Here is a 24,270-nt window from a genome sequence, read left to right as displayed (position 1 = left end):
TTGCTTTGCTGGTCCCTCCATGTTTTATGCTTGTTCAGAGCAGTCCTTCCCTTTTCGTTTATTTGCGTTTTGAACCCCCCGAATTTTGTTTAATCTAATCCTTCTGCTATTTTGTTTATTTTCTTAACAAATTTATTATTATTATTATTATTATTATTATTATTATTATTATTATTATTACATATTCATTTATACCATCTAATTTTAGATTTAATCATATATATAAATATACGTCCATGATATATACCTACTTTTTTATATATACATATACACATTTTAATTTATGTACATATCTACACATATTTTTCATACTTTAGTCATATATATATACATGTACTTATACATATTCTTTATATCTTAAAATTCATATTTTTCTTATGTATATATTTTATATTTTATATATATGTGTTTATATATTCTACAATATATATTTATATGCATAATAAATACATATCTATATACGTTTCGATTTTTATAAACACATATATATATATGTATGCATACCTTTATATTTCTTATATTAAATACATATATATATATTTATATATCCCTTTATACTTCTAAAATACATATATTTTGTATATATTCTTTATATTTTATGATTCCTATATGTACCCACATATATACTTTTTGTATTGTATGATTGTTATTTACGTATATATGTACGTACATACATACTTACACCTATTTTCATGTATAATAGCCTTATAATATCTGTACATACATGTATTTTTCATATTTCCATATACATACACATATATCTTTTTATTTTATATAATCTTACTCATTTTATTTATTTATTTATTTACATGTCTATTATTATTATGCTCTAGTTTTTATTTATTTATTTATTATTTGTTATTGTGCTTGCTTGATCCTTTTATATATTAATCTTATTATTTATTTTTATTTTGATCATGTCATTTTACTTACATTATCATCATCATTCCATTACACTCATTTTTTTGTTTAGATTTCAAAAAAAAGAAAAGAAATTTTAAAAATAAGTAACACTCGGTATTTTGGATCTTCGAGAGAATCGAGTCCTAACGTATTGGGTTCCGGCTTTCTTCCTTGAATTTAAATAATCGAGATTACTCTTTTAAAAATGATAAAAAAGCTCGTTATCGAGAATTCAATACGTTGTGTCCCAACGGATTGGACGTAACACGGTGTTTTCTCGAGACGAGGATTTTTCGAAATAAACGTAATATTCAATGTTTAATCTTTTGAGAAATTGTGCCCTAACGTATTGGGTTGTGATTTCTTCATTTGATTTAAACAATTGAATATCCTTTTAAACTTTATTACATGGATCTTTTCAAACTCAAGTTTTAAACAACCTCGGGAATTAAAAGAGGATCGTGTCCTAACTTACTGGTCGTAATCCCTTTTTTAATTCGAGATCGTTAAATATCTTTTAAATAAGCTTTTTTCATTCGCGTATTGGGAATTCGACATATTGTGTCTTAACTTGCTAGATATGATATTCTGTCTCGAATAACGTGAAATATGCCCCTTTTCCTGAAAATTTTCAACGTTTTAATACAAGGATCGTATTTTTAAAATTCTTCTAAGTTCTCAATTTTCGACACTAAGACATTAACTAATCAACTAGGTACCAATTTTGGGCGTATCGAGGGTGCTAATCCTTCTTCGTGCGTAACCGACTCCCGAACCCGTTTTTCTGAATTTCGTAGACCAGACTTGTTGTCTTAATAAAATTAAATTGTTTATTAAAAATAACCACTTTTCGAGGTGATCCAATCACCCTTCATAAAAAAGGATTGGTGGCGACTCCTGTTTTTTTATTTTCGTCAAAACCCAAGTCGACCCCATTTTTCATCCAAAAAAATGGTGTCAACAAAGCCAATTGTCAACATGTCATGACGTTCTATTTATGCTAAGGCTAAAGCCTTCGTTGGGTTGTTGGAGCTTGTCATTTACAATCTACGACGAGTGCTTATTTTTTTCCCTGAATTGTATGATTCCATTCATTGAATGAATTAACGAATTTACCTTTCAAAAGAAAAAAAAAGTCATAAATTTTGAAATACAAAATGAATGTGTTTTGATATTTTTAGGGCAATGGTTTAGTGGTTTAATTTTTTTTATTTAATATGGTGAATTTAATTATAATTTTTTATTTATTAGATAGTAGAATATCTCTTACCATTTATAAGTAAGTTTAGGTTAAAATATTTTATTAAATTTTGGTACTTTTCACAAATTTTAAATTTAATCTGTTTACTTTTATTCAAGAATTTAATCTCTCTGCATATAAAGGAGGTAATTATGGCAAGGGGAATTACCATGGCAGAGGTAGCGGAGGCTGAGGAAGAGATGCTGGATATGCTGAAGAAAGATAGATGGCTGAGAAACAGAAAAACTTTAGGAACAATATTCAGTGTTAGAAGTATGGGGATGTGAAGGCAGATTGTTGGAAAAGGGGAAAACAAGCAAATTATGCGGAAGATGATGAAGAGATTTAAGTTATTTATGAGCTGTCTAGATGACACCATAGCTTCAACTAACATTTGGCTTCAAGGGCGTATATCTCATGATGAAGAGATTGTCTCTCTTCTTTTTTCTCATAACATATTATACGCCATGATAATAAATTTTGATATGCCTATAAATTTCAGTCTCTATTATTTGTAATATGACATGTTTTAATTATTTTTTATATTATGCCATGATTTGGTTCACTCCATAAGTTATATAAATTTATTATAATAATTCAATTAATTTAATTTAGATTAATTTTACATTTTTGTCCTAACTTTAGTTTTTAATAATTGAATCATCCCACCATTATATTCAATTACAAGTGTAATACGATTTTGCATCATCCCGCACCATTATTCTCAGTGTAATTTTTGGTAGTGAGCATAAAAGGAGAGAGAGAACAAAGAAAGAACTTTCTGTAATTTTTGGTGTATGTAATCGATAACCCTCAATGCTTAAAATGAAAAAGAAAATAGAAAACAAAGGTGGCAAAGTTAGTTACAATGCCAGCTAATTCGTTATTGCTATCCACATGAAGAATTTTATAACCCCAACTACACGATTCTATGTCTACCAGCTCTCACTTTTCATATTTTTTGGCCATTAGTTATTCTAAGATTTAACATCAACGTTAAGCCATGTTTAAACTCTTTTTCTTATATAATAATTATATTATATTTAAAATTGAAAAAACTAACCAACCAAATATATATTAATTAATTAATAGAAGTTTTTTGGTCATCGATTAAAATAAATCAAGAAAGACGTTGGAACCACCAACTTCTCTTTAAGAACAACACGAATACAAGAATCTATGCACAACAAGTTCTAAAATGTATTAAGTAAATTCATCATCATGCCTTAAAAAAAGAAGATCTCGATATATCTGCTTTTGCCAAAGCATCCGCCATACCATTACTTTGCCAGTGAATAATTGTGAACTGAAACTTAGCCAATTGAGTGATATTAATTATAGAAATGATTCTTCTTGCAACCATAGATGAAACACCACTGAGACTAACAAACTTGGAGAAACTTGATTTGAGTTTTAACATCTTCAGGAACAACACAATTTCGTTTCTTGAAGGACTTTCAAACTTAAATTAGTCCTTGGATATGCATAATAACACTCTGCAAGGCTCATTAATAGATATTAAAGGTACTGAAGCTATAATTTTTTTTTCTTGATAATTCTTTTTAAAATATTTCATAATTAATTGTTCTGAATTTGTACATTCACTTCTCACATTTCTGGGTTTTTTTTGTCCTCAACTAAATTAAACTTATGCAAATTTCTTGAATATTTAAGTTAAGAGTTAACGTCAAAGTCAAGAGTTGATAAGTATTTTGTGGTCCATTCATATCTTTATTACAAAAAAAAATATTCAAGAAATTTGCAGCTAGTTGGAGTTTTGCAATAAGGAATTTCCACCAAGAGTTTTGGAGGAATCATATCTCTAACAAAAAAAAAAAGACCTTCATTTGACTAAATTTTTTAGTATTTATTTTAACTTCCATTTTTATTAAAAAAAAAGGTAAAAAATATGCCAAACAGGGTCTTTAGGTTACTTTTTTTAGAACTATATTATGTTATAGTACCATATAAGTTAGAGGAGCACAAGTTTAGATTCATCCAATTTTTGAGGAATTAATTAAATATATATTATTTTAATATTATAGTGTATAGGGGCAAAGTTAGAAAAAAAATTTGTGGAGTCGAAATTAAATTATAGTTTTTACAATAGTTAAAAAAAAACAATTTCACTATTTTAAAAGCATATATGTTTATAATTTTTAAAGAATTAAATTAAATTTTTATCAATTTTAGGGGGTCAATGTGCAATTTTATCTTTACTAATTTCAGTTTTTGAATTGGATGAGGATATGTATAGGATTGAGCAATTTAACAAATTTGAAGAAACTCGATTTAAGTTGGAATGAAATTGAAAGCTTTCAATCCTTAAATGGTATGCATTTATATTTAACCAATTACCTAAATTCTTATATATAATAAAAGTTTATGCCAATTCATTTTAGTGATGAAATTATATAAATCTTTTATTGATGGTGGTCGAAAATTAGAGTTGACCCACTTGGAAGAGCTTTATTTAGATGGAAATCAGTTCAATACTAGTGTATTTGCATCCCTTAAGAAGCTTTCAAATTTGAAATCTTTGAGCATATGGGGCAATGGATTGAAAGGATCAATAGATATGAAAGGTAAAAATATTAGATTTTTAACAAGAATATAATAATGTTGGAAGAGAATATAATGAAGTTGATTTTGTTGTTTTTTGTTTTCCTAGATTTGGAAACATTTATCAACTTAAGGGAACTAGATATGAGGGGTAATGAATCCACCAATGTATCATTTAATTAAACTTTCATTTTTGTTCAAAATTTAGAAATTTAGTTTCAATTCTTAGTAAAGGTTATTGTGATAGATACTAAAAAAAATTATATCATTTCATACTTGAAACAAATTATAAAAGAACAATGATATTTAAAATTAAAAAATATGTAATATAACTATCATTAGAATTTCATATATTTTTAAAATAAAACATAAAAGCACATATTAGAGTTAAATAAATGGCATTTTTTGGCCAAAAATAAATAAATGACATTTTTGAAGAATTAAAAAAAACCTCAAGTAAATGAAATTTAAACATAGATTTCGAGGTGCTCGAACTTCCTTCTGAAACTTATGCCAATTAATTATTTATATTAAAAATAAAATACTAAAAATAAAAAAAATTGTATAATTAATAAAATGAATGAAGAGTTATGTTAAACATTCAACATTCACTATTAAAATTTGTCTTGGTTAAATTATGGATAATCTAATTTATATCTTTCTTTTCACTCTCAGAAAATAAAGAAATGAGAAAGTTCAAAAAATATTTATCTCAATGATGTTTTTACCCATGGAAGCATTTCACTTAGCAGAGGCTTTCTCATCAATTATCACTTTCTTTCTACAATATTGTTATCTAATACCTCTTGTCATTGCTTAGAATCAAGTGTGTCGAGCAACCTAGAGGAAATATATCTTGACGGATCTAGTCTCAACACCAGCATTTTGCAAAGCATTGGGATATTCGCTTTTCTTAAAATTTTGTCTTTACGTAGGAGTGGACTTATTGGTTCACTACCGAATCAAGGTAAATAAATTTATAGCTCAAATTTAATTCGTTATGAGCTTTCTATAATGTAATATCTCGTATTATGTTTATAAAACTAAATTTAACTAGAATTTTTTTCACGAAATTATAAATTTTTCAAGATGGTGTGATCTAAAGAATCTTGAAGTATTGAACGTGAATGGGAATGCACTTGAGGGGACGCTTCCTCATTGTTTTAGTAACTTGACATCTCTTCGTGAGTTAAATATTTCAAGAAACCATTTTCAAATTCCGCTGTCATTCGCACCATTTGCAAACCTTTCGAACCTCAAAGTCCTTTTGAGTAATGAAAACAAGATGGTAATGGAACCTTCCTTTTATACCTCAGTCCCAAAGTTTCAATTGAAATTCATCAGTTTGTCAAAGTGCATTACATCTCTCCAGCTCAATCTTGAACTTCCGACCTTCCTTTACTACCAATATGACTTGAGATATGTGGATGTTTCTCAAAACAATTTCAGCGGAACAGTCCCAACTTGGTTGTTAGGAAACAACACAAAGTTAGAAGTTCTCATCTTGATGGGTAATTCTTTTACTGGTCCACTCTCATTATCATTAGCTCCTAATTCTAATGTGTCTTTAATTGACATATCCCAAAACAAATTGCAAGGTCAGATTCCGATTGGTATATGTCCAACTTTTCCACATTTGAGGTGGTTAGTCTTATCCAAGAATGCTTTTGAAGGTAATATCCCTCCTTGTTTAAGTGGCATGAAGGATTTATTAATTTTAGATTTATCAAACAATCAATTGTCTGGAAAAGTACCTGAAGAGTTAATCACAAAAAGCTCATTGACCATTTTGATGAGACTATCAAACAACAACCTCGGTGGAAATGTAATTCCTATGATTTTCCATGCAAATGGGTTGCGGGATTTATATTTGGATGTAAATAATTTTTATGGGGAGATGAAAAATGTTGATGTCTCTACTTTTGAGTTTCCAACTTCACTAAGGGAAATTGACCTCAGAAATAACAAGCTTTATGGAGACCTCCCAAGATGGATAGGGAATGTGCCATTTTTGGAGAAAATAGCTTTGTCTGAAAATGGTTTCGTGGGTTCTATTCTGATGGAATTTTGCAACTTGAATTGCTTGGATTTTTTGGATCTCTCTGAAAACAATTTATTTGGCTCTATACCGACCTGCTTTAATCCCCCAGACATAAAGCATGTACACCTGCAGGGGAATAGACTAAGTGGCCCACTACCAATTGCTTTTTATAATAGCTCTTCACTGGTTACATTAGATCTTGGAGGAAACAATTTAACTGGTAGTATTCCAAAATGGATTGGCACACTTTCTTCATTGAGTGTTCTTCTCTTGAAAGCTAATAATTTACATAGTAGAATTCCAGTTCAATTTGTTGTTCCAATAGGGTCGGAAGCGTGTAAATTATTGTACTAAAAAATCACACAAAGTTCAATTTTCAGGGAAGAGAGGTGGATCACAAGGATCTCTTAAATACCAAGTCTTTCCTTAGTCAGAATATTCCTTCTAACGTAATTTAATAGCACAATTAAATACTACTATTATACCCTCAAATATTGAAAGAAAAATAGGACAAAAAGAACATAAGAGTTTTAACAAGGTTCGGTAAATTATACCTACGTCCTCGGGTACTAACACCAGATGATAACTTTACTATCTCCAAAATATTACAAACAAATAGAATTCCTTAAGAATTCTCAAATGGGAGAAGAGAGAAAACTAAGAGAGAAAGATTGGTTGGGATGGTGTAAATGAGAAATGGTTAGGCCTATTTATAGTTGAGGTTTAGGGACTAACTTGCAAATGGCCTAAAAATTAGGGACTAAAATTGTAATTATCCCATTCAACTTTAAACAACTTGCCTACCATTTTTTTCTTTCGGTGCCACTTGCACCTCCCATTTTTTTGACTTTTCAACACCCCTTTTAATTTGTCTTTTCAACACAATTATACAAGTTGTATTCCTTGAGCATGATATATAGATCTTTCTCATAATATGTTTTATGGTTTTATACCTTCTTGTTTGGGAAATTTAACTCTTAAAACGAAAGACCAGAAGACTTTGACATCATATTTTGTGGAGGCAAGTGATGTAGTGGAAGACATATTACCATACCAGAAGGAAACACGGTGGCGTGGGGATGGCTTACAAGAGTATCCTGATACCTACATGGAAGAATGGGTACAGTTCACAACAAAGAGTAGGTCCTACTCATATGGGGGTCTCATCCTTGAGAACATGACAGGGATTGATTTATCTTGCAACAAGTTAACTGGACAAATCCCACCTGAACTAGGAAACTTGAGTCAAATCCATTCTTTAAACTTGTCGTACAATAACTTAACAGGAGTTATACCCTCATCATTCTCAAACCTTAAGCAGATTGAGAGTTTGGACCTTTCTTACAATAGCTTGAGTGGTGAAATTCCTAATCAATTGGTAGAATTGAATTCTTTAGAGGTTTTCAATGTGGCACACAACAATTTGTCAGGTAGTATTCCAGAACCAAAAGCTCAATTCGGAACCTTTATTGAAAGCAGTTATGAGGGAAACCCTTTTCTCTGTGGTGCTATACTGCATAAAAGTTGCTCCAGAATCAATTCGCCATCAACAATTTCAACTATATCAGACGATAAAGGAGAAGATGGTTTGTTTGATACTTATGATTTTTGTGCGAATTTTTTTATTTCTTATGTAGTTGTGTTGTTGACGATTTTTGCTGTCCTTTACAAAAATCCATATTGGCGAAGATCTTGGTTTTCTTTCGTCGGGAAATGCATCACCACCTGTCGTTTCTCAATTGGAGGCAGCTGTCTTGCGTATTACATCTTCAAGCGATGTGTTTAACTATCATGAAGATTTATGCAAAGTTTGTTCATGTTGTCTTGGGAAAAAATTCTGCTATGATCTTTTATATCAGGTGATCACCTGATTGTTTTTGGTGCTAAGTCGGATTTTGTTTATTTTATATTTTGATTAAAGCTTTTATCTTGGTGTGAAGGAAGCTTATAACCTTTGTCTTGTCGGTTTTATTGTTGTAGACATATAGTCAATTATATTCACTCTTCCATCCATCTCCAAGTTATTTGGTATTAAATATCTTTTTTAAATTATATTCTGCTTTATTAAATAAAATTCCAAATAAAAACCAAGTTTATATCTTTTTCAAACACTTCTCTCTATGCATTTATGACATGTTTTTCGATATAAAAGTTATATACACAAGCAGATATTCCTACTCTTTAGATTTGCTAGGCACCCATGCATACATATGTAGAAGTATTTGCTTTGGGATGTAATGTGGTGAGACTATCATCACAGTTTTTCTTAAGACAAATGTGAAAGAAATAGATTATTAGATCCAACAGTAAACAAAGGGGATCAAACTTAAGTTAATCCTACTCTTCATTTTTATATCTAATCATTTACGAACATGGTTTTTAGTCAAGGGGGGTTGGGTTTGAGTGGTCGACCCATTTTTTAGGTGTAAGATGAGTTTATCATTTTCAAATTTGTTGATAATCCTTCATTTAATCTGCAGTGGAGTTGATAGATAGTCTTAAGATACTGCCCCAAGAAACTAGATATAGTAAATGTTGGTGTTGGCTTTGGGATTAAAAGGCTGCCGCCTCAACCTTGCTATAAAAGAAGGCTTAAAGTCTTCACTTGAGAAGCAGCCCAAATTTGATCTCCCACTTTATTTATAGACAACTATTTACTTTGGAGAAGTCTTTTAATTGAGGGTTTCGTTAATTTGTAAATCTTATCATACGGTGTGGATGTCGGAGAATGTAGGCATTTTGTTAAACCTCTTAAATTTAGTGTGTGTTTTCCTTTATTATTTTATTTGTATTTATTGGTTTTTCTGTTACGTTTTAATATTCAATTATGATTTGGTGGGTTAATCCGTTGTGTTGAGTAGTTTCAATTTACTTTTGGTGTTCATTATTGAAGTTACATTAACATTATTAATTCTCAATTTAGCATCATAATTTTAATAACCACATAATTTTAATTTTTAAATGTTAGAGAATTAATAATGTTAGTTATTTTAATGAATCCATAACATTAATATCAATAAAAGGAATAAAATATATCAAATTAAATAATAAAAACTAAAATTTTAATTCAATTGAGCAAGTCTAGGGATTAAAATTATAAATTGACGTATAATAATTTCTCAGGCATTAATTGTGAGATTATTTCCATGAGGGGGGCCTAGATAAGCTCAAGGTTGATGCAGAAATCAATAGTCAACATTTGAAAGTTAATACAATGAATTATGTGACTGTTGATATATGTAATGATATTTTCTTAACAATTTCCTCCAACTACTTCGTAGATGCATGGTGTTATATCACATCACAATGGGTGACCAAATGCATATAATTGAGATTTTTAAGTAAATATTAAGCAGATTGAGAGTTTGGACCTTTCTTACAATAGCTTGAGTGGTGAAAATAATTATTTATAAATTTTATACTTCAAAAACTAATGAAATATTCAAATTAAGAATAGTGAATTATTATGATAATGGATAGTTTTAAAGTAGTGGTCTAGTAGAAATTTTAAATTTAAATATAGTTGATATAATTAAATTATAAAAAAAAACATTAATTATTAAATTGCATTTAATTACATTAGTTGTTGTGATTACCTATTTCTCCAAAACGAAAAGCATAATCGCGATTAGCTATCAAAATTCAGATTCCCAAACCTCATGTGATTGCCATAGAAAACCTTTTTTCACAAAACTACATTTTTCTACACGGTAGGAACTTTCCTGGTAAAACAAGACATACTTTTCTACACATTTAATCAAATTATGTCAATATCAGTTGGCCATCAAAATTCAGATTCCCAAACCCCATGTGATTGCCACAAATAAACTACATTTTTCTACACGATAAGAACTTTCCTCGTAAACCAAGTTGGAACCTTTTAATAGTTTATAAAAAACCTTTAAAAAATATTTTAGGGATGTTATTTTTAAAATATTTTTTCATAACACTTTAATTATATAAAAACTAAAATTAGAAATTGACTAGTAATAATTCTCAAGGTTAAGGTTGACACAGTATGTTGAATTTATGTTTAAAGTTTGGGTTATTTTTCTCAATTATAGATTAATTAATATTTTGTACATTGTGAACTCCACGAACAAGATTTAATACATGACACGTATTTGATTTAATTTAATTTAATTTTTATTTTATCATTTACCGTATATATATTCCACTCCTTCTTACTATATCTCGACGGAGAAAGTGAAGGTTATTCAAGGAAATGGTAATGTGTGTGTTTTTTTTTTATGAAATGGATCCAGTTTCTAGATTTTAATTTTAATCTTCACTAAACAACATTTGTTAGATTTATTAAGGTTTATTATTTCCAAAATTTGGTGTAGAAAACATATTTTTATATGTATAGAAGACCCTTTTTTCCATAAAACTAAAATTTCCCTCACAATAAAATACGAAACTCGTTCTCGTAAATATTTTGAAAAATAAAAAATTTAATATTATTATTAATTAACGAATTACCAATTTAATATAAATATAAAATTGTACTTTTAAGTTTATAAAATTTATTATTTATCTTTGATTCTGAAGATAGAGAAATTAGGGCCGTAACGACGACTTGGATTATGATTGCACATTTTCCAAGTCTCATTTTTGTTAATTAGGAAAACTGATGGGCATCTCCACTAAATTTATGTTGACAAAATTTGGAGTTGTTGCGACATAGGCACAATAAACATCTTTTAACATTTATATGTTTGAGAATTTATCGAATTGTATCTTTGGGCTAAGTTGATATCGTTGGTTTTATCAAGTCCATCAATGAATATTATAGTACTTGGAGAAACTTATTTGAAGGACCGAGTCAAATTGGATTGGATCAAGTCTATCTAATTTCTTAAATTGAGGAAGTTGGAACAGATTGAAACATTAGTACCTTATTTGCCAATGGCTCATATTACCTTAGTTGTTATTATTATATTGTATTCTACTATTTTAGTTGCCTTTTAGAAGGGATTGTGAATGATCTTCATTAGGTTAGCAAGTCTTAAAATATTTATATAATTAAGAGACTTGTATAGGTTATTGTATTGATCATTATTTATGTGAGTGTATTTGACTGTAAAACTTTTATGTTGTGGTTTTGCAAGCAAAATTCTTAAAGGGAGAATTTAGTGATGAGAGACTAGTCACCAAACTACAAGAGTGAAGATTCTAAATCAGGATGTGTTAGAATTAACTTCATTGGTTAATGTTGATTTTTTTTTAAAAAAAAGTTTCCATGTCATTATGGTGAGATGAATTATTTCAAACAATAAATTAATGGAAAATAACTCTTTTAATAACCACATAACTTTAATTTTTAAATGTGAGAGAATTTATGATTTCTAGTTTCTATTTTTTTTTAAATCCACATGAGCCAACTAATGAATTTTTTAATAATGTTAGTTATTTTAACAAATCCATAACATTAACATCGATAAGAGGAAAAAATATATTAAATTTGAACGTTATGAATTTACGAACTAAAATTTAAATAATTTTCTTCTCCGACTTCCGACATTAACTGTCAAATCAACTTGGATAAGGGTAGGATCCAAGAGGGGCTGGCAAGGGCTGCGGCTCCCCTAAAATGAAAAATTTTCTATTTAAGCCCTTTATAATTTATAAAATTTTAAATTAGTAACAGTAGATTTGCACTTTGGCTCCCCAAAATAATAAAGAATTGATTTAGTTCTCAAAAAATTATAAAGATATAAGCTATTAAAATGATAAAATTTCATTTCTACTATCGTAAAAATATACAATTTAATTCTAGCCCCCCCCAAAAAAAAATTTTTCCTAGCTTTATCCCTAACTTGGATTTAAGGTATGTTCTTTTACTCGTCGATGGGTACTAATTCACCGTACTGGTCGTCAAATCATCGTTTGAAACTCGCTAGTTAGACCTTATTTTCAAAAAAGAAAAACTTAACAGTCTAGTGACTTAAATAAAAACTCTTGAATAGTTTAGTGTCTTAAATGAAAATTTTTAAATAGTTCAGTGATCATTTTATAACTTTTTTGTAGTTGAATGACCAAATAAAGTTACTAAAAATTTAATGACCTTGAACGTAATTTACCTATAGGGTGGAAAAGAATTTTACAACCCAAACTACATGATTTTATGTCCAACTCATACTCTTGGCTAAAAAGTCAACTAGAAAATGACAGCACGGAAAACCAAGGAAAACCAAACACTAACTGGAGTGTTCATCAAGTTTTATAATCTTAATTAAATTTATTAATAATATATTTAAAAATATTTTTATGTCAATATTTAAAATTAAATTATCAAAATAATTAGGTGCAATAGTAATGAATATTGCATTCTCAAGGGGAGATGCATGTTCGAACATTAGAAATGACATTATTAAGAATGACAGTCACGAACTCCGAACATGAATTGTAAATCATATTTAAAGAATATAAATATTATGGTGGAATCAGTTGCACTATTAAGAGTTCTTGATAACATTAGTTATAAAAAATACAAAAATATAAATTAATTTGAGATTTAATTTTTATATCGAGAAATGATATTGTGAAATTTTGTTTTTAAAAGCACAAAAATATATATATTTTAACATGGAAAATAAGTATAAACATTTTTAACATTTTAATAAGAATTAATTAAAGGTGTCAACTATTTAGACTAACTAATAATATTATAAAAGTAAGTGAATTAAATTAGGTTAAATTAAAATATAAATACAAAATCTTAAATTTAAATATAGTTAATGTAATTAAATTATAAAAAAATTAATTATTAAATTACATTTAATTAAATTAGTTGTTGTGATTACCTATTTCTCCAAAACGAAGAGCGTAATTAATCATAATAAAATTTAAATTTAGTGAATCTCGGTTGGCTATCAAAATTCAAATTCCCAAACCCCATGTGATTGCCACAAATTAGTGCATAGAAGACCTTTTTTCACAAAACTACATTTTTCTACAGGATAGGAACTTTCCTAGTAAAAGAAGACGTACTTAATAATATATTTTTATGAGAGTGTTTATACCTTTTAATAGTTTATATAAAACCTTTAAAAAGTTGTACATATGTTTATAGTAATGAACAAATGTTTAAAGTTTAGGTTATTTTTCTCCATTATGGATTAGTATTTTGTTCATTGTGAACTTCACGAATAAGATTTAATACATTATATGTATATGATTTAATTTATTTTTATTTTATAAAACTTCCATTATTATTCATTATCTGTTTTACTCATTAATGGAATGTGGTGTTATTATTCATTTACCGAATACATCAAATATTACCTTACATCTATTCCACTCCCTCTTACTATATCTCAATGGAGAAATTGAAGGTCATTCAAGGAAATGGTAACGTGTACTATTTGTTATTCATTATTTGTTATATTCTATGCTATATTTGTTATTTCTAACACCTAGTTTACATGATTGATGCCTTTGATCAGCTTGGATTTGCGGTCTTGTCCAGACATTGCTTTATGCTGATTTCTTCTACTATTACTTCCAGAGGTTTCTCACGCTCTGGAAAGCACTTCGTAGTACCTATGTGAATGATTGCAACTTATTTGATTATTATGCCTGCAGCTGCAAGAATAACATGAAGCTCCAATTACCAGCTTGAGATTTTAATGGTGCAAGTTTTGTAGTAGCATACATAGATATAAGGTGGTCAATCTGCTTTGATAACTGGTGCTTGATATTTTATTTATTTACCCCTTTGTTAGGGGTGCTTTTAGCAAGCTTTTAAGCAACATAGCTTGGTTAAGACCCAAATTCTATATGCCTTAAGAGATTGTATTGCATAATCTGTATGTGGATATCCAAGGATTGATAATCACGTTTGTTTTTAATCTATTGCAGATAGTAATTGAAATATTTAAATTCGAATATTATCCGAATTTGTAAGATTTAAATTTACAAAGAGCCGATCAGATGTGTACAATCATTTCAAATCTATAGTAGTACAATCATTGGCTTATCACCAGGACCAGCAATGGCCTTGAATGGCCAATGCTTCATATTGCTGTGTACCAAAGGGTCAGTGAACCGACGACCAATCAGAAGTTTAGCATCGGAAGAGACTTAAAACATTTTTGTTCAAAAACATCCAAAGAGAGGAGACTAAGAAATTTCCTGGACTTCCAACATTTCCTTGAATTGAAACCTTATACCTATATTTTAGGCATCAAATCTCACAGGTTCATGTTGAGTTCAAAATCTACTTCTTTTGAAGTGTAACAGAGGCATTCTCCAATTGACTTGAAAGAATCATAAAAGCAGACGTAAGTTTTCCACCAATTAGAACATTTTGAAAATTGATGTCAAGCCCGAAATGACCGTCACAAGTAAGCATATTAAACGTGTGAAGAGAAGACCTTATTTTTCCACATAACTAAAACTTTTTACACCATAGGAACTTTCATCGTCATCAAGTTGGACATAGATGGAACTCACGTTAAACACACACATATATAAAATTTACAGCAAAGCTTTTAAGCAAATATGGAATGTAGGTTTTGTTGGTATATTTTATTGTGGGGTGTAATTGAATCTATTCGAACTCAATACGGTTAAACTCAAGTTTAATTTGAAATTCAAAGCTTGATACTCGATTGAACATATATTTTTAAGCTCGAAATTAAATCTGTTTATCAATTTTTGTACTCGAGTTCGAGCTCGCCTCAATAATTAAACTTAGGGTTAACAATATATATTAAAGGCAATAATGTAATCTAATAATATAAAAATATGAAAAGTTCAATAAGGCTCCCAAACTACTCGAGTCAAGTATTACTAAGCTTGAATCCGGATCGACTTATAGCTCGGCGCAATAATTACAGAATCAAATTCAAAATTTTTTGAGCCGAATTCGAATAGCTTGCGGGTACGGATGTCTCATTTGCACCCCTATACTTCATTAGATAACAAGTGGCATTTTGAATTATTATAGGTATAATAATTACTTTGTTAATTACTTTATTAGTATCTTAAACAAGAAAGCATTTATATAGCTGCAATGTATTATTTCAAATATTTGTGATTTTAAAAAGTATTATTTTACCTGCAAGTGTATGTTTGAACCGTTGAGACGACGTTGTTGAAAGGGGATAGTCATAAACCTCGAACATAGACCATAACACAAAAATAAAAAATAAAAATAAATATTATGCCCATGAATAAAACAAAAAATGAAGAACTAAAATTTCCATTAATAAAGCGAAATCAAGACTAACTTTATATAAGTGTAAGAAGGGCATAAAAAATATATTATGTCCACATGAAGAATTTTATAACCCCAACTACACGATTTTATGTCCACCTCTCACTTTTCATATTTTTTTGGCCATTCGTTTTTCAAGATTGACATCAACATTAGATTTAAAATCAACGTTAAGCCATGTTTAAATTTTTAATAGAATATCAAGACTGATTTTTTGTGAGTGATTAAAATTTTGTGTAAACTTAAATGACTTAAAACTTATCATTCTTGTCATCCCATCTTCTCTCCATGAAAGAATTTTAAAATGAACTTAGCATTGAACGCCAAAGTCAAGAGTTGATAAGCATTTTTGTGGTCCATTCATCCTTTCTTAACGAATTTCCATCGAGAGTTTTTGCAATAAGGAATTTACGTAAATAAGAAGCCTAGATTGATCCAATTTTTGAGGAATTAATTAATCATATATTATTTTTATATTATAGTGAATTAGTGGGATGCAATATCTTCTGCTTGTATATAATTAAATAAGAAGCTTAGGCTTCTTTAGATTACATACATATATAGAAGTTAATCTATATTTTCCACAAAACTAAAATTTTCCACACGACTGAAACTTTCTTGGTCAAACAAGTTGGATTTGGCTTCACCAATAACTTAATAATCTGTACTAAAAGTTTCGACACAATAGAATACGAACTCGTTCTCGTAAATATTTTGAAAAATAAAAAATTTAATATTATGAGTTAATGAATTACTAAATTAATTTAAAAAATTAAAAGATACAATTTTTTTAAAGAATTTATGAAATTATATATTAATATAATTGTTGACACATTTTTTTTGTGAAAACGGGGTCGACTTGGATTTTAAAAAATGAAAACGAATATGGAAGTCGCCACCAATCCTTTTTGATAAGTTGTGATCGGGCCACCTTGAAAAGTGGTTATTTTTAATAAACAATTTAATTTTAATAAAATAATAATTTTGGTCCACGAAATTCAGAAAAACGGGTTTGGGAGTCGGTTACGTACGAGGAAAGATTAGCACCCTTGTAACGCCCAAAATTGGTACCTAGTTGATTAATTAATGTCTTAGTATCGAAGATTGAAAACTTTAAAGAGATTTAAAATACGATCCTTTATTGAAATGTTGAAAATTTTCGGGAAAAAGCCATAATTCACATTAATCGAGAAAGAGAATTATATCCAGTAAGTTAGGACACAATGTCTTGAATTCCTGATGCGCGAATGAATGCCAAAAATTTACTTATTTAAAAAATATTTAGCTATCTTAGATTTTAAAAAAAAAAAGGGATCATGCCCAGTAAGTTAGGACACGATCTTTTCTTAATTCCTGAGATCATTTAAAACTTGAGAAAAAAAAGGATCATGCCCAATAAGTTAGGACACGATCTCTTCTTAATTCCCGAGATCATTTAAAACTTGATAATTTTTAATTCTCAATTTAGCATCATAATTTTAATAACCACATAATTTTAATTTTTAAATGTTAGAGAATTAATAATGTTAGTTATTTTAATAAATCTATAACATTAATATTAATAAGAGGAACAAAATATATCAAATTGAAACTAAAATTTTAATTCAAATGAGTAAGTATAGGGTTTAAAACTATAAATTGATGTATAATAATTTCTCAAGCATTAATTGTGACATTATTTCCATGAGGAGGGGGCCTATATAAGCTCAAAGTTGACGTGAAGTCAATAGTCAACATTTGAAAGTTAATGCAATGAATTATGTGACTGTTGATATATGTAATGATATTTTCTTAACAATTTCCTCCAACTACTTTGTAGATGGTGCTATATTACGTCACAATGGGTCACCAAATGTATATAATTGAGGTTTTTAAGCAAATATTATAGTTTATCTTTATCCATGAATAGTATAATAATTAGGATTAATATTTGGTACATTGTTGCTGGATTTTTTAAATCCCATAAGTAGAGTTAGAGGATTGACACGTATCCTATATATCTGTAGTATATAATATTAAAAAAAATATATTTTTAAAAAATAGACACATTTTAATTTTTTAATGTTGCTTGTGGGATGCACTTGAATTGTGGTTCATAGAAGAAAATTATTATATAAAGGTTTAATTCTACCATAGTTCTTGTACTTTACTGAAGTTGTAGATTTAATTTCTAGACTTTAATTTGATATTTAGATATTTATTAAATTCATTAAGTCCTACTATTTCTAAATTTGGTGTGGCAAACATATTATCATAGGTGTAATATCACTAAAATTCAAAAGAATGAGAAATTTGTACATATTATCAGATGTCAATATCAAGTTGAACATTTCAAAATCTAAAGTAATAGTTCAAGTATTTATTTTTCCATAAAACCAAAATTTTCTACATGATGGCTTTTTTTTTTTTGGCTATTAGTTAAGAGGAATTTTTTTTTATAACCCAATTTAATTAACTAATTAAAAAATGGTTCAAGTAAAACTCAAGTCATATTAAAAATAATTATTTATAAATTTTATGTTTCAAAAACTAATGAATGTTCAAAGAATAGTGAATTATTAAAGAGAAGTTATATGATAATGGATTGTTTTAAAGTAGTGGTCTAGTAGAAATAAATAGTTTTTTATAAAAAATATTATATAAATAATTAAATTTTATAGTTATTCCTATTTTTTTTAAAAATAGTGAATGTAATATTTTTTAAAATGTTAAATTAACTCATGATATTAATTAAATCAAGAAATTTTATAATAATAGAGATGAAAAAAAACTAAATTTTCAAAATCAAAACCTAAAACGTGCAAGAATAAAAGCAATCTGAAGACTTAAAATTTCCATTAATAAAACCAAAATCAAAGAAGTAAAATTTCCATGAATAAAACCAAAAATGAAGACCTAAATTTTCCATTAATAAAGCCAAGTCAAGACTAAGTTTGTATAAGTGTAAGAAGGGTATAAAGGAAACTCACAAGAAAGCCACATGAAGAATTTTATAACTCCAACTACACGATTTTATGTCCACCTCTCACTTTTCATATTTTTTTTTGGCCATTCATTTTTCAAGATTAACATCAACATTCTTGTGGTCCATTCATCCTTTCCTAACGAATTTCCACCAGGAGTTTTTGCAATAAGGAATTTACGTAAATAAAAAGCCTAGATTTTGATCCAATTTTTGAGGAATTAATTAATTATATATTATTTTTACATGATAGTGAATTAGTGGGATCCAGTATGTTCTGCTTGTATATAAATAAGAAGGTTAGGCTGCTTTAGATTATTTACATATAGAAGTTAACAAAAAGTAACATATAACTGAGAGAGAAGTGAAAACAGAGAGATGATGATGATGGAGTGGAAATGGTTAAGGCTTATTAGGATGGCAGTAATGTTGTTGGTGTTAGAAGGATGCAGATGGTGTACTACTGATGCTTGTTTGGAGCATGAGAGAATCGCTCTCTTGCATCTCAAGCCTTTCTTCAATTATGGCAATCAATTGCAAAGTTGGGTTGAGGTGAAGGGTTCAGATTGTTGTAAATGGGAAAGAGTTGAGTGTAACACCACCACTAGGAGACTCATACAACTCTCCCTTAATTCTACAAGATGGTTTGACAATATGGGATACGACATGGATAATGGGAATCTCAATGCCTGGTATCTCAATACCTCTATGTTTCTTCCCTTTGAGGAATTGAAGAGTCTTTATTTGTCAGGAAACGCCATAGGTGGTGACCTTGAAAATGAAGGTCGTGCCTTTAACTTTCCATTAATTACATCTTTTATTATTCCACTACTCTCACCATTGTTAATTTGCAATTACTTATATTTTATTTTATTTTATTGAAGAAAAGTCACTAACTGCTTGTATATATTTAAAAGAATATTTCTATAGGCTTTGGAAAACTATCATCCACATTGAGTAATTTGGAGATCCTTGACTTAAGTTTCAATTACTTGAATGATAGCATTTTGTTATCTTTGAGTGAGCTTTCATCTCTCCGGTATTTAGATCTATCAATCAACAAATTTGAAGGATCAGGTCATCAAAGAGGTAAATTAAGTTTGATCTGGTGTTTGCTTAAGGGACAGTTAATGTTGTTGGTGTTCGAAGGATGCAGGTGGTGTACTATTGATGCTTGTTTGGAGCACGAGAGGATTGCTCTCTTGCATCTCAAACCTTTCTTCAATTCTCGTGATGAATTGAAAAGTTGGGTTGAGGTGAAGGGTTCAGATTGCTGTAAATGGGAAAGAGTTGAGTGCAACACCACCACTAGGAGACTCATACAACTCTCCCTTAGTTCTTCAAAATGGGAAAACAGTATAAGATACAACACGGATAACAGGAATCTCAATGCCTGGTATCTCAATACCTCTATGTTTCTTCCCTTTGAGGAATTGAAGAGTCTTTATTTGTCGGGGAATGCCATAAGTGGTAACCTTGAAAATGAAGGTCGTGCCTCTAGTTTTTCCTTAATTACATCTTTTATTATCCCACTACTCTTACCATCGTTAATTTGCAATTACTTATATTTTATTTTATTTTATGGAAGAAAAGTCACTAACTTGTATATATTTAAAAGAATATTTCTATAGGCTTTGGAAAACTATCATCCACATTGAGTAATTTGGAGATCCTTGACTTAAGTTTCAATTACTTGAATGATAGCATTTTGTTATCTTTGAGTGAGCTTTCATCTCTCCGGTATTTAGATCTATCACGCAACAAATTTGAAGGATCAGGTCATCAAAGAGGTAAATTAAGTTTGGTCTGGTGTTAGTTTTTATTTGTATAGTAGAGTTTTAGGATGGTCTTCTAGTCTTGGTACCTAGTTTTCCATTCTTTTTATCCGTCGTAATTCCACTTTTGCTTTAGTAAAATTTTCATATGGCTAAGAAAGACAAAACAATTAACAAGTAAATATATATATATCAGGTTTTCAATTGCTTTCAAGACTCAATAACTTGGAAACTCTTGATTTAAGTGGGAATTCTTTGAAGAATAGCATTTTGTTCCATATGAGAAATCTTTCATCCTTGATTTAAAAATCAATGTATGTTCAAGTTTGATTTTATCATACGATGAATATATATAACTAATCAATATTTGGGATTGAATTTCAGGATTGAATAATTTGTCAAACTTGAAATACTTGGATTTAAGTTGGAACAGAATTGAAAGCATCTCAAACAAAGGTATAAGTACAGTATTTATATGTCAATTCATATTAAAGGTAGACTGGTTTTATATGTTTCTTTTTTACTTTAAAACCAATTTTTGTTTAAGGGACAGTTAATGTTGCAATATGTCTTTGCTTTTATCATATCATGAATATATATAATTGATCAATATTTGGGATTGAATTTCAGGATTGAATAATTTGTCAAACTTGAAATACTTGGATTTAAGTTTCAACAACATTGAAAGCATCTCAAACCAAGGTATAAGTATTTGTGCGTAGTAACTTTCTTGACTGACTATTATTCCAAAAGACAATGACAGACTTCAAATGTATTTTCTTTAGTAAATTTTTATTGCAAAAATGGAGTATTATTATTTATTTAAGTTTTGTAGTAACTAATTATATAATATATAAATGAGGTTTTCAATGGCTCATTAAATTGGAAATTATTGATATAAGTTGGAATTATTTGAAGAATAGCATTCTTTAAAATAAATTCATGTTGAAGGAAAAGTTGTTGCAATAAGTCATTTGATTTTATCATATCATGAATATATATAAGTAACTAATTGTATAGTATATAAATCAGGTTTTCAGTGGCTTTCAAGGCTCACTAAATTGGAAACCCTTGATATAAGTATGAATTCTTTGAAGAATAGCATTTTGTTACATATGAGAAATCTTTCATCTTTGAAGACTTTAAGTTTGAGTTACAATCAGTTGGGAGGAAAACTGCTTCATATTCAAGGTAGACTGATTTTACACTTTTCTTGTTAACTTTAAAATAAATTTATATTCAAGGAAAAGTGGTTGCAGTATGTGATTTGATTTTATCATATCAATATTTGAGATTGAATTTCAGAATTGAGTCACAAACCGTTTGCAAGGCTCATTAGATACTAAAGGTACTAAAGCTATAACTTTGTTTTTCTTGATAATTCTTTCTAGAGCCTTTTAAAATTAATTGTTTCAAATTTGAACATTCACATTTCACGTTTGAGGATTTTCATCTTCACTTCAAGTTTTAGATTTACTTTTTTTTTTCATTTTTATTTCATTAAAATATTAAGTAGAAATTAAAATTATTAACATAATGATTTTTTGAATTGGACGTGGATATGTATAGGATTGAGCAATTTAACAAATTTGAAGAAACTCGATTTAAGTGTGAATCAGATTGAAAGCTTTCAATCCTTTAAAGGTATGCATTTATATTTAACCAATTACCTAAATTCTTACATATAATTAAATTTTATGCCAATTCATTTCAGTGATGAAATTATATAAATCTTTTGTAGATGGTGGTAGAAAATTGGAGTTGACCCACTTGGAAGAGCTTGATTTAGATGGAAATCACTTCAATACTAGTGTATTTGCATCCCTTAACAAGCTTTCAAATTTGAAATCTTTGAGCATAAGTGAGAATCAATTGAAAGGATCAATAGATATGAAAGGTAAAAATATTAGTCTTTTTAACAAGAATATAATAATGTTTGAAGAGAATATAATGAAGTTGATTTGTTGTTTTTGTTTTCCTAGATTTGGAAGCATTTATCAACTTAAGGGAACTAGATATGAGCGGCAATGAATTGAAAGATTTGGTGATCCACCAAGGTATCATTTAATTAAACTTCCTTTTTTTTTTTAAATTTAGAAATTTAGTTTTGATCTCATATATTATAATAACGGTTATTGTCATAAATATTAATAAAGTTATATCATATCATACTTGAAAGTAAAATATGGGTTTGGTGAAACATTTTCTAAATCATCCATTATAATGTGTTTGGACTTTGGTTTGAAACTAAAATTCTTTAAAATTTTCATCATTTTAAAATATTAATGTTTATAATTATTTTGTTTGTATAAATATATTTATGAGAAAATATGTAATATAACTATATTTTAATTTCATATATTTTTAATAGTATAAAACATAAAAATACATATTAGCGTTAAATAAATGGCATTTTTTGGCAAAAATAAATAAATGTCAATTTTGAATAATTTAAAAAAAATCTTCAATTTTGTGAAATTTAAACATACACTGAGAGGTGCTTAAACTTCCATTGCAATCTTTTTATAAATTTCAAAGTGCATATGTTTTTAACTTTTTGGTTTAAAAAATATGATAGGTCTACGTACTCTTTACTAATTTGTAATTTAATTCTTATACTTTTATTTTCAAGAATTTAATCCCTGTTTTTTTTATAAAAAAAATCAAAATCCTAGTTCAATTGTTAAAATTGTTAAAATTTTAAAATAGTTTGTTGGTGTGACATTTTGAAATATAAAAAAAAAACTTAGTAGTAATGTAACTAAAAAAATGACGTAATGAACATGGATTTAATAAAATAATTTTAACAATATTAATAAAATAATTTTGAATTTTGAATTTTAACTTAACTCTATTTTTGGGCCAAGATTTAATGCTTTAAAATTTTCATTTAATCCGCTGAGTTTACTTATAATTCTTTTGAGTTTTATTTATTGGTGAGTAAAATACCTATTTGATTTTTTTATATACTATTGGCATCTTTAAAGGTAATATAATAATTTTAGTGTAGACGTGTTTTATTTTATAAATATTATTTATAGTGTAGACATGTGAATTTTGAATAATTTAAAAATATCTTCAATTTTATGAAATTTAAACATACATTTAGTGTAGACATGTTTTATTTTATAAATATTATTTATAGTGTTGTTGATTGGAGTTTGAAAATTATACAACTTAGCTATATCAGTTAATTACTTATATTAAAAAATAATATAAGAAAATACTAAAAAGAAAAAAATAGTATAATTAATAAAATGGATGAAGAGTTATATTAAAGTTTCAACATCTTCTCTCTATCAAAATTTATCTCAGATAAATCATGAATAATCTAACTCATAAAAATATATATATATATTTATATACTTCATTTCATTCACAGAAAATAAAGCATTCTACTTAGTAGAGGCTTTCTATAATACCGTTATCTAATACCTCTTGACATTGCTTAGATTCAAATGTGTCGAGCAGTTTGGAGGAAATATATCTTGACTATTCTACTCTCAACACCAACATTTTGCAAAGCATTGGAGTATTCGCTTCTCTTAAAACATTGTCTTTATA

The 24,270-nt window shown here is 28.2% G+C and overlaps 2 protein-coding genes and 1 long non-coding RNA gene across 5 annotated transcripts in view; all 3 read left to right on the top strand.

The window, feature by feature from the left end:
• Positions 1–24,270, top strand: part of LOC107943934 (receptor like protein 21) — a 184,041-nt gene that overhangs the window by 81,366 nt on the left and 78,405 nt on the right. Inside the window, exons 2-5 of one of the 3 annotated variants that reach the window (XM_041088063.1) lie at positions 19,862–20,419; positions 20,563–20,721; positions 21,091–21,162; positions 21,337–21,408. In XM_041088063.1, the coding sequence (XP_040943997.1) occupies positions 19,862–20,419; positions 20,563–20,721; positions 21,091–21,162; positions 21,337–21,408 (861 nt within the window). Of the gene's footprint in view, positions 1–19,861; positions 20,420–20,562; positions 20,722–21,090; positions 21,163–21,336; positions 21,409–22,688; positions 22,764–24,270 lie in introns of all 3 variants that reach the window. The other 2 variants (XM_041088062.1, XM_041088061.1) reach the window with 2 other exon arrangements.
• On the top strand, positions 7,648–8,747 carry LOC107923481 (receptor-like protein 56). Its single transcript, XM_041088068.1, has one exon. The coding sequence runs from the start codon at positions 7,681–7,683 to the stop codon at positions 8,530–8,532; it is 852 nt and encodes a 283-aa protein (XP_040944002.1). The 5' UTR covers positions 7,648–7,680; the 3' UTR covers positions 8,533–8,747.
• Positions 13,852–15,159, top strand: LOC107939058 (uncharacterized). The gene is made up of 2 exons (XR_001695038.2): positions 13,852–14,099; positions 14,195–15,159. It is a non-coding gene; the product is annotated as an uncharacterized lncRNA (long non-coding RNA).

The sequence above is a fragment of the Gossypium hirsutum genome, chromosome D02 (assembly GCF_007990345.1).
Source record: "Gossypium hirsutum isolate 1008001.06 chromosome D02, Gossypium_hirsutum_v2.1, whole genome shotgun sequence".
NCBI classification, from domain to species: domain Eukaryota; kingdom Viridiplantae; phylum Streptophyta; class Magnoliopsida; order Malvales; family Malvaceae; genus Gossypium; species Gossypium hirsutum.
The sequence above is the reverse complement of the archived record's forward strand: the minus strand, read 5'-3'. Positions and strand labels throughout refer to the sequence as shown.

Bases quoted from the DNA above. Each gene is read 5' to 3' on its own strand.
- LOC107923481 (XM_041088068.1), top strand. From the start codon at position 7,681: ATGTTTTATGGTTTTATACCTTCTTGTTTGGGAAATTTAACTCTTAAA.